Source organism: Plecotus auritus (assembly GCF_963455305.1).
Source record: "Plecotus auritus genome assembly, chromosome: 2".
NCBI lineage: Eukaryota > Metazoa > Chordata > Mammalia > Chiroptera > Vespertilionidae > Plecotus > Plecotus auritus.
The window spans coordinates 226,274,989-226,285,651 of record NC_137771.1 but is presented as its reverse complement, the minus strand read 5'-3'; the positions used below and the strand labels follow the sequence as shown (position 1 = coordinate 226,285,651).

At 48.3% G+C, this 10,663-nt stretch overlaps 1 protein-coding gene across 2 annotated transcripts in view; it reads left to right on the top strand.

Annotated features, from left to right (window-relative positions):
• The first annotated feature begins 1,766 nt into the window (after window positions 1-1,766).
• MORC3 (MORC family CW-type zinc finger 3) overlaps window positions 1,767-10,663 on the top strand; it is a 50,068-nt gene continuing 41,171 nt past the window's right edge. The window contains exon 1 of one of the 2 annotated variants that reach the window (XM_080658288.1): window positions 1,767-1,878. Coding sequence is in view for 1 of the 2 variants with exons in the window: in XM_080658287.1 (XP_080514413.1) it covers window positions 1,840-1,878 (39 nt within the window). In the remaining variant the exon portion in view is untranslated. The remainder of the gene's footprint in view (window positions 1,879-10,663) is intronic. The other variant, XM_080658287.1, reaches the window with a different exon arrangement.

The window sequence follows — 10,663 nt, the reverse complement described above, 5'->3', positions numbered from 1 at the left end:
AACATCGATGAGAGAGAAACATCGATCAGCTGCCTCCTGCACACTTCCCACTGGGGATGTGCCCACAACCAAGTTACATGCCCTTGACCGGAATCGAACCCGGGACCTTTCAGTCCACAGGCCGACGCTCTATCCACTGAGCCAAACCGGTCAGGGCGGTTTTTTTTTTTTTTTTTTTTTAACATTTCCTTATTCATTTATTTATTAACTAGAGGCCCGATGCACAAAATTTGTGCAAGAGTAGGCCTTCCTTCTCCTGGCGCTGGCACCAGCTTCCCTCCGGCACCTGAGACCCGGGCTTCCCTCACAGCCCTGGCTTTGTCTGGAAGGATGTCTGGTCGAATTAGCATATTACGTTTTTATTACTATAGATTATTATAGGTTAAAAAATGTTTTAGTCCTTACAAGCCTCCAAGTTGACACCATATAAGTGTGCTTGAGTGAAAGGACTCGAGGCAGGATAGTAAGAAGCTAGGAAAATTCCTGGGCAAGTAGGATGGGGAAACTGAGGCAAGAAAATTAAACAAGGCCAAACAGTTTGGGCAATTTGCGGCCAGCTTGTGGATCCCAAGACTTTGCCTTCCCCAAGAAAGGACACTTGAGAGCAAGTGGTTAATTCCTCTCCTCCCTAACCGGGGAATACATAGCTCACATCACCCTGGCCTGGGAAAACACAGAGTGAAGACCCCATTAATACCATTAGTGCCAGCTGAACCCAAGGACAAATCACCTGGGGGAGGTGAGAGCAGGAAAGGGGGGAAAGGGGAAAGAAGGGGGGTTTTATCTCACCCACTAAACAGAGGTGTCAGCCGCCTTAGGACTTGCCAAACATGAAGCTCATTTGTATGTACAAACATGCCAAGATAAGCCACAACCATGTAGAAGGGGACTTTGAAACCTAGTCTGCTACCCAAGATATCAGGCAGGGAAACGGAAACTGAAACCTATAAGGTATAAAACCCCTTGACCCTCCACCGGGTGTGTGCTCAGGTAGCTGAGTTGCCTGCTTGTGCTATATGCCAAGGGTACCCTAAATAATAAAAGAGTAGTATGCAAATTGTGCCCTTGACCAGGAGTTCCACCAGGGAGTGTGGGGGGGGGGGAAGGGAAGGAGCGCAGCAGCTAGGGACCCTCCCAGTGCACGAATTTCATGCACTGGGCCTCTAGTTTTTAATAAAGTTGCTCGCTTTGCTTTAATGCTGCTGTTGGTCACTCCTCTGAAATCTTTCTTATGAGAGTGACAGGAGCGGGGGAGGAGACCGCAAACCCTCGGTCTCAGGGGGCTGTCTCGTGACTGACTCAATAGGCGTGCATGCAGGAAAGGGCTCTTATCAGGGAGAAGGATGATTATTTTCAGGGTGAATCCAAAAAGGTGCAACGTCTCCATTTCGTTAATAAGCTTTCAAATCACGTTGACACTGGTGGGCACGGGATGGCTTTTCTCCGCGCAATTCAAGGCTGGCAGGTCCAGGCCTGGGGTGTATCTTTGTGGGCCCCCAGCGCCCATCGCGCCAGGCTTCAAACTCAGGACCCTCCAGCCTCCAGGTCTGGTTAACGCCGTGACGCCTCGGCGCCCGCCGCGCCCCGCACGCGCCCCAGCCCGCCCGCTCGCGGCTCCGAGCCCTGACCGCGGACTTCGCCCGCCTGCCTTCCCCCGCCCGCCAATTTGTCTTTCCCACACCCAGCGCGCCGGTGCCCGCAGGCGGAAGTGCGTGGGCGCGGCACCCGCCGCCCCGCCCCGGAAGTGGGCGGAACCGCGCGCGCCCACTGCCGTCCCCGCGGCTTCCCTCCCAGTCGCGCTGCGGCGGAGGCCGGCCCACACTGTGTAGCTCGCTCAAGATGGCGGCGCAGCCTCCCAGCGGGATCCGCCTCAGCGCGGTGAGCAGCGCGAGGGGTGGAGCGGCCGCGTCCCAGGAGGGCGGGCAGGCAGGCAGGCGGGCTGGCGAGGGGGGGCCGCAGTGGGCGGTGGCGACTCGCCGGCCGGGCGGCTGGGGCCGCGCCAGGGTCGGGGGACGGGGCAGTCGTCTCGGCCCCGTCGGCGGAGCGCTCGGCGGCGGGCAGGGCCAGGCCGGCGCGTCCCGGGCTGCGTCCCGCGTTCTCCGGGTTAGGTTTCTGTTTTGCGCCCGAGGCTCTGGGGCGGGCTCGGCCGCGGCCCCTCCTCCGGGCTCGGTCCTGGCGGGCTGGCCGCTGTGTCTAGCGGCGAGGCCTCGGCGGCCGCCTCGGACCGCGGGGCCCCGGACCCTGCCCGGCCTGCGGCCCGCGGGCACTGGGGGTGGGGGAAGGGAACGACGGGCTGCGGCCAGAAACGCCGGCGGCCTTGACCTCCTGGAGGCGGCGCCGGAGCGAGTCTTCCCGTCGCGGTGGAATTCCTGCCGCTTCCCTGTAGGGAAGCCCTCGGGCCGAGGCGCCAGGTCCTCCAGCCCTCCTCCTCCTCCGGCCCCCGCGGCGCGTCTGTTTTGGCTTTTTGAAAACCCTGCAGCATTTTCTGAATCTAGGAGTCTCAAGATCGCAGGGAGCGGTCACACACTATGAATTAAAATTTCCCTTCTTAAGATGTGGGCGTGGCTTTCCTACCTGCTTACCCAAAAAAAAAGTTGGGGGTGTTTATTATGCAAACATGGACCTCCTCCTAAGAGGCCGTGGACTCGGGCCAAAGGATGGCTGCTCCAGCCCCTTTCCATTCAGTGCTGGCGCCGTCACCACCCTTGCCCTGGAAAGGGTGCATCGCCCTCGCCCGGCTTGCACTCGCTCAGCCAGTTTCTCAGCAGCACCTGGCATTGTCCGACTTGACTGCTGAGTGGGAAGTGGCATCTTTGCATTTCCTTGACTGCTGGTGAAATGGAAAGTTTTTCATGTTTCACTCTCTTTGTTGTTTTTGAAAAAGAACTATCCTTTGCTCGTTGTCCTGTTCCCTTTTTCTTTTCTTTTCTTTTTTTTTTTGTGGGGGGGGGGGTATGTTAATCTATTGATTCCAAAGCGTTCTTTACAGGTTCTGAATAAAGGTCCTTTGGTTACATAACTGGTTTATTGTATGAGATAGCATTTACTAGCGTGCATGTAGAGAGAAACTTTATTCTTTCTTACGATTGCCTTTAAACTTTATTTGCTAGTTGTTCATCCCCACACCTGGGTGAACCTGGGCAGATAGATTCTAATGCTTTCCAGTTAGCCTCAGGTACTGTAAAGTCTGATCTCATCTAGTTTAAAATCTGTGACTCAGACCCCACCCTCTTAATGGAGCCAAATTCAGGCCCAGAAACCTGTGATGGGGAAAAGCAGCCAGCTGGTTTTTCCCGTGTGTGCACTTGCATTCTCTTCTCCCCGCCCCTCCCCTCCCCTCCCAGGTAGCTGTGTCTGCCCTTCAAGATTGAGGTAAGGAAGAAAGCAAAGATGCGGGTCAAAACCGTGTTCAGAGGCCCCTATTGTTAGCCGGCTGTCTGGGTGAAGCAGTTGTCCACGTGCTAAATCTTTGTTTTGTGCGTAATATGGGCTGTTTGGAGCCTCATTGATGGAAATCTCCCATCTGCAGCTTCTGGACCATCTCCACCGGCCTTGTTGCTTTAGGACAGGAATTGGCAAACTACAGCTCATGGGCCAAATCCAGCCTGCCACCTGTTTTTGTATGGCCCAAGAGCTAAGAATGATTCTTAAACCGTTACCAAAAAAAAAAAGAAAGAAAGAAAAGAATATTGCATAATACTGGTATATAAAAATTGTGTGAAACAGACATTTTAGTTTCCATTCATAAGTCTCATTGGAATATAGCCATCTTCATTCACTTATGTATAGCTCTCAAATGCTTGCATTAGGAGAGGGTCTAGGAATATGTTAAAAACCCTGAGGCACAAAGGGTGAACCATAATGTATGCAGATCTTTAAAAAATCACTTAGTAAATTTAGGAGATCCTGAAATGGAATGTGGAGTGACAAGAACTTACTGAAATATTTGCCTTTTGCTTCCATATTACTAAGTAAAGTGCTTATTCCATTTTGTTGTTGTTTTCCAGAAATCCTGCTGTGCATTTAGCTGACACCCACACTTTGCATCTCTTCCCACCCTTCCCGTGCTCCTAGGCCTCTTTTTTGGTTGAATTACTGTGTGATTTATCACTTACTGTTCACAAGTGAATCAGCCAGAAATGTGGCTGTGCTCTCTGCTGTACAGCTTTTAGTTTTCCCTGAAGTTAATAATTGATTTGTATTTTCTTTGCTTAGTTTTCTCTGTATTGATTGATCGATCACTTTTTTATTCAGACTTTCAGAGAACTAGGAAATCTCTTCTAGGTGTGTTCAAGACACCCCAATATTTTGTCTATTTTATTGGTTTAGCTGTGATTTGGGGACTTCCTTTTACTATTCTTCTAGAAATTTCCTTCCCCTTTTTGTTGTGTCTCCATCCTACATATTCCTCTTTTGAGGTTTTCTCCCTTGGTAAGCACAGTATCTTAGTGACGGAGCAGGTGAGTGGGCGGCGCCAGGCCTAGGTAGGTGCAAGTGGGGGCCCGATCGCCCGGCAGATGGCTACCAGTGGCGGTGGTGGGGGGCCTGCAGATGGTGACCAGCGGCAGCAACGGAGTTGGGGCTGCCTCCTGGCTCCCAGGCGCTGAGGGAGCCGGGCGGGGGGGCTGGCCCTGATTGATCACCCCACATACGGGATGGTGGAGCAGATGAGAGGCGGTGCCAGGCCAAGGCGGTGTGCCAGGTGGGGCTGCGAGGCTGGGGGTGCAAGCTGGGGCCCGATCCCCACAGGCCACCCCCCAGGGACCCCACCCGTGCACAAATTCATGCACTGGGCCTCTAGTGTGCATATAAGTTCTTTGGTTAATCTCTCCCCTCCCGCCTTCCCTCTGAGATTCATCAATGTGCTCCATGTTTCCATGCCTCTGATTCTATTTTATTCATCAGTTTATTTTTTCATTAGATTTTTTCATTTATTTTTAGATTCAATTGTTGATACATATTAATATTTCTTCTTCTTTCTTCTTTCTTGAACTTTCTTCTTTTTCCTCCACCTCTTCTTCTAATACCCTTCAACATTTCATGTAATTCTGGTTTGGTGGTGATGAATTCCTTTAGCTTTTTCTTATCTGTGAAGCTCTTTATCTGACCTTCAATTCTAAATGAGAGCTTTGCTGGGTAGAGTAATCTTGGTTGTAGGTTCTTGCTATTCATCACTTTGAATATTTCTTGCCACTCCCTTCTGGCCTGCATAGTTTCTGTTGAGAAATCAGTTGACTGTAGTTTGGGTGCTCCCTTGTAGGTAACTGTTTTTCTCTTGCTCCTTTTAAGATTCTCTCTTTGTCTTTAGCCCTTGGCATTTTAATGATGATGTGTCTTGGTGTGGGCCTCTTTGGGTTCCTCTTGTTTGGGACTCTCTGCACTTCGGGGAGTTGTAAGTCTATTTCTTTCACCAGGTGGGGAAAGTTTTCTGTCATTATTTCTTCAAATAGGTTTTCAATATCTTTCTCTCTTCTTCTGGCATTCCCATAATACGAATGTTGTTACACTTGGAAGTTGTCCCAGAGGCTTCTTATACTACCTTCAAATTTTTGGATTCTTTTTTCTTTATGCTCTTCTGATTGGGTATTTTTTGCTTTCTTAAATTTGTTGGTTTGATTCTCGAAATCCTTTACTGTTGGATCTCTGTAAATTATTCTTTATTTCAGTTAGTGTATGCTTAATTTCTGACTAGTCCTTTTTCGTGTCTTTGACATTCTCACTAAGATCCTTGAAAGTTTTCCTAAGTTCATTGAAGCTCTCATTAGTCCTTTGAAGCTCTCATTAAGATCCTTGAGCAACCTTCTAGCCATTGTTTTAACTCTATCCAGTAGTTTGCTTGTTTCCATTCTTTCATTTGTGACATGTTTCTTTGCACATTTTGGCTGCTTCCCTATGTTTGTTTTGATGTATTAAGAAGAGCTGCTGTGTCTCCTTGAGTGGGTAGAGTGGCCTTGTGTAGTAGGTGTCCTGTAGGGCCCAGTGGCTCAGCCTCCCAGTCACTTGAGCTGGGCACTCAAGGTGCGCCCGTGTGGGCTGTGTGCAGTCTTGTAGTTGAACCTTGATTGCTGTTGGCCTCTTTGGGAGGAATTGACCTCCAGGCCAGTTGGCTGTGAAGACCAGCTGGGACTGCAGTGGAAGAGCAGCTCTGCAGGAGACACCCCTGTGGAGCAGCAGGCCTTGCTTCAATGCGGCTCTGGTGCTCACTGAGTCTGCCCCTTGAGTGTGTCCCTTGTGGATGTGTAGAGTTGTAATCTGCTATGGTCTGAAACTGTCCATCGGGTGCACTGGCTCTGGGGCCTCCCGGAAGGTGCAAAGTCAGCCACTGCCTGGGGCCACCCAACAGGAGCTACAGAGAGGTCTGCAGAGGCTGCTACTTGTATTGGGCTTGTAAGTGCCCAGGCGAGCAAGGCTGGTGCTAATGCTGGGTCTGGGGTCTATTATTGATAGGTTGGGGCATGATGCTTGTTTGAGAGATTTTAGCAAAGTCTGAAGCCTGAGCCAGGACAGGCCTTTCAAAGGGAAAAACTGCTTGGGTGGGGCTGTATATTGGATGGGGCAGGGTCTCAGGGAATCACTAGAGCAGAGTGAATAGTGTGATCCAGGCTAATGGGGACTCAGGGTTGGCTGCCAGTCAGCTCTGCAAGGGGGAGGTCTCAGCATAGGAACAATCACTCCTGTCTGTAAGAAAGCTGCCCCTGAATTCTTACCCTGATGCTAGACAATCCACTTCCTCCCTGAATGTCCCTGATTCCTTTCAAGCCACTGCCCCAGTGCTGCAGCTCAGAGGTAGCGAGTTTGTGTAAGTTCGTGCATCAGCCCTTTAAGAGGAACAGCTGGGTCTCCAGCAGCCCTGTCACTCAGTCACCATCCGCGCTAGTTTTTACAGTCTGAAGTTATGGGGACTTTTCCCAGCTCTGGAACCCTGGACTGGGGGGCTGGTGTGGGGCTGGGACCTCATGTGCCTCATGGGCAGGGGGAGGGGTACTCTGCAGCAGAAATATCCCTCCCGATTAAAAAAATGGCGCACATGGGTGTCAGGCCAGCCATTTCCATGCCTTCGCCCTTCCTACCTGTCTCGATGTACTTTCTTCTTCTATAGTTGTAAGATTCTATTTAGCCACCTTTCAGGTGGTTCTGAATGCTGGTTGTTCTGTATTTCAGTTGTACTTTTGATGTGGTTGTGGGAGACAGCGAGTACCAGCATTTACCTAAGCTGCCATCAAGAAAATATTTCTAGCCCTAACCGGTTTGGCTCAGTGGATAGAGCGTCGGCCTGCGGACTCAAGGGTCCCAGGTTCGATTCCAGTCAAGGGCATGTACCGTGGTTGCGGGCACATCCCCAGTAGGGAGTGTGCAGGAGGCAGCTGATCGATGTTTCTCTCTCATCGATGTTTCTGGCTCTCTATCCCTCTCCCTTCCTCTCTGTAAAATATCAATAAAATATATTAAAAAAAAAAAAAGAAAAAGAAAATATTTCTAATGCCTGATGATGATTAGCCTTCTGCTTATATTTCTAAATGATTCTCAACCTTTTTAATGCCGCGACCCTTTAATACAGTTCCTCATGTTGTGGTGACCCCCAACCATAAAATTATTTTCGTTGCTACTTCATAACTGTCATTTTGCTACTGTTATGAATCGTCATGTAAATATCTGTGTTTTCCGATGGTCTTAGGCTCTACAGCAGCGGTCGTGACCCACAGGTTGAGGACTGCTAGCAGGGTCGCCTAAGACCATCGGAAAACACAGATACTGGGGGTCACCACAACATGAGGAACTGTGTTAAAGGGTGGCGGCGTTAGGACGGTTGAGAACCACTGCTCTAGCACAGGGTGACTGAGAATGTTCATACCTGAGTGGAGCTAGCCCTTCGGTGGGCTTCAGTGCTGTGTGATCCGATAGGAAGGAGCCAACCTTTTTGTTGGGGGCACTCTGTGTCAGTGTCTATCTACAGACCCTAAAGGATGGAAATGTTAGACTGTAAAATAAGTATGTTTAAAACAGAAAAAATTCACAGTAATTGTTAAAAAGTGAGAACAATAACAAAAACACGTTATCCGGAAAGCACTGTAAAAGGAGCAGGTAGAACTTTTAGAAGTCGTTCTGTTTCCTAGAGGGGACCTTTACGTTTAGTCTGCTCCTGCCGCCAGCCGTCCTGGACGCCAAGCAGGGGAAGGGAGGTAGAAGCACCACATTGTTCATTTTGCTAGCTTGGTTTTTATTGTGGTAAAATAACACAAGATTTGCTGTCTTAACCATTTTCTTTTTTTTTAAAAATATATTTTATTGATTTTTTTACAGAGAGGAAGGGAGAGGGAAAGTTAGAAACATTGATGAGAGAGAAACATCCATCAGCTGCCTCCTGCACACCCCTACTGGGGATGTGCCCACAACCATGGTACATGCCCTTGACCGGAATCGAACCTGGGACCCTTGAGTCCTCAGGCCGACGCTCTATCCACTGAGCCACACCGGTTAGGGCTGTCTTAACCATTTTCAAGTGGACAGTTCAGTAGAGTTAAGTACATTCACATTATTGTGCAGCCAGTCTCCAGAATTCTCTTAATCTTGCAAAAATTGACCTCTTTTACCCGCTGCAAAATGACTCTCTGTTCCCCTTTCCCTCAGCCCCTGACCACCACCATTCTACTTGCTGTGAGTTTGACTGCTTTAGGAACCCGTATAAATGGATTCATCAGTATTTGACTTTTTGTGATTGTCTTACTTAACTTAGCTGTTGTGAATAGTGCTGCCATGAACATGGGTGTACAAATATCTTTTTAAGACTCTGCTTTCAGTACTTTTCAATGTTTTCTCCGAAATGGAATTGCTGGCTTACACGGTAATCCTATGTTCAATTTTTGGAGGACCCTCCATAGTGGCTGCACCATTTTATGTTCCCTCCAAGCGTGCACGGGAGTGCGTTTCTCCACATCCCCTCCACATTCCCAGCACTTCTTATTTTCTGGTTGTGTTTGTTAAGAGTACTTAGTTTTTTACTTTTGTGTTTTTAGTTTGCATTTCCCTAATGAGTAGTGTGCTGTGAGCATCTTTTCACATGTTCTTAGTGGTCATTCGTATCCCATCTTTGGAGAAATAGCCATCCAAGTCCTTTCTTTGTTTTTTAAATTAGTTTGTTTTGTTGTTGAGAAGTAGTTCTTTATATTTTCTGGATTTTAATCACTCATTAGATACTTGAGCAAGTCAGCAAACAGCCCAGATGCTTTATCCCATTCTTTAGGTTGCTTTTTCACTGTTGATTTTGTCCTTTGATATGCATGAAGCAGAATTTTTGGACTGGAACCCGGGTTCTTTGTCCGCCCGAGTCCAAGAATGAATCCACGAACAGAGAGTAGTATAACAAAGATGGAGATTTATTAAAGAACAAGTACAGACTCCCACGTGGGCGAGGGAAGGAGTCCCACAGTATGGACTCCCACGTGGGGAGGCGGGCGGGGGTGGGAGGAATGGGTCCCACCGACTTCCTGTTTCCATGGTTTATAAAGGCTGTAGTTCCTGTGTCCTGATATCCCCTCTGATTGGCCACTATCCCCCTTTTTGATTTGGTCACTATAGCAACTCCTGACGCAAAAGGTCAACCACATGGGACATGTGATGCCCTCTTCCCTCATTGTTCTTTCCTTTCTGCACTTTCTTCCTTCTTTATTTTGTAAATATAGGCCTTTTTGGCTACTTCCAGCTCCTTTGTCTTACGTAAATGCAACTGTTGCTGCTCCCTGCACCTGGCTTTCTTGTGTTATGGGGATGTACCTGTTGCTGCTTCCTTGTCTTATGGAAATGTAACTGCACCTGGCTTCCTTGTGTTAAGGAGATGTACTTCTCCCAGTCTGTAGCCCTATGATTTTTCCATGGACCCCAATTCTAAAAATTCCCTAAGTCTGCCTATATTCCCCTAAAATACCTGTTTCATGCAGAAGTACACTCTAATTTATTTTTTCCATTTGTCTCCTGTGCTTTGGTGTTATATCCAAGAAATTATTGCCAAATCCATTGTCATGAAACTCGCCCCCCCCCCCCCCCCCCCGTTCCTTCTAAGTTTTATAGTTTAAGCTCTGATGCTCTGATGTTTAGGTCTTTTGAGTTAACTTTTGTGTATATGGTGTAAGGAAGGGTACAAATAACTTCATTCTTTTGCATGTGGATATTCAGCTTCCCAGCTATATTTGTTGAAAAGATTTCCTTTCGCCCCCAGTGAAATGGTCATTAAATTTTTTAGGAAAATCATTTGCCCATATATATGAGAAGGTTTATTTTTGGGCTGTTTGCTGACCTGCTCTTAACATCGTTTTGAGTTGTGCCTGAGCCTGCCATCACTGATTTCTCCCGAGGACACCCTCCGGTCTTTGACAGGGTTGCTGAAGGTAGCTGCAGGCTTGGGTTGCTCAGGGTGAAAGAAGGATCTCAGGGAATCCTAACTGGTTCTTGTAAAGACTTTCAACCTGTCTTACTTTCACATGGCCTCTAGTACCTTTGATTGTAAAGGCACCAAGTCTAATTCCTAAGCTTTCTGGGGTTCTTTCAACGTTCCTGGCCTCCTCCTTTTTGGGGTTTCTTATCTCCTGCTTCAGATTTTTCTCTTTCCAGGTTATTAAGTCAGTTAAGATTTCCAATTTCCAAACTACTGACTTTTGTCTACTATTAA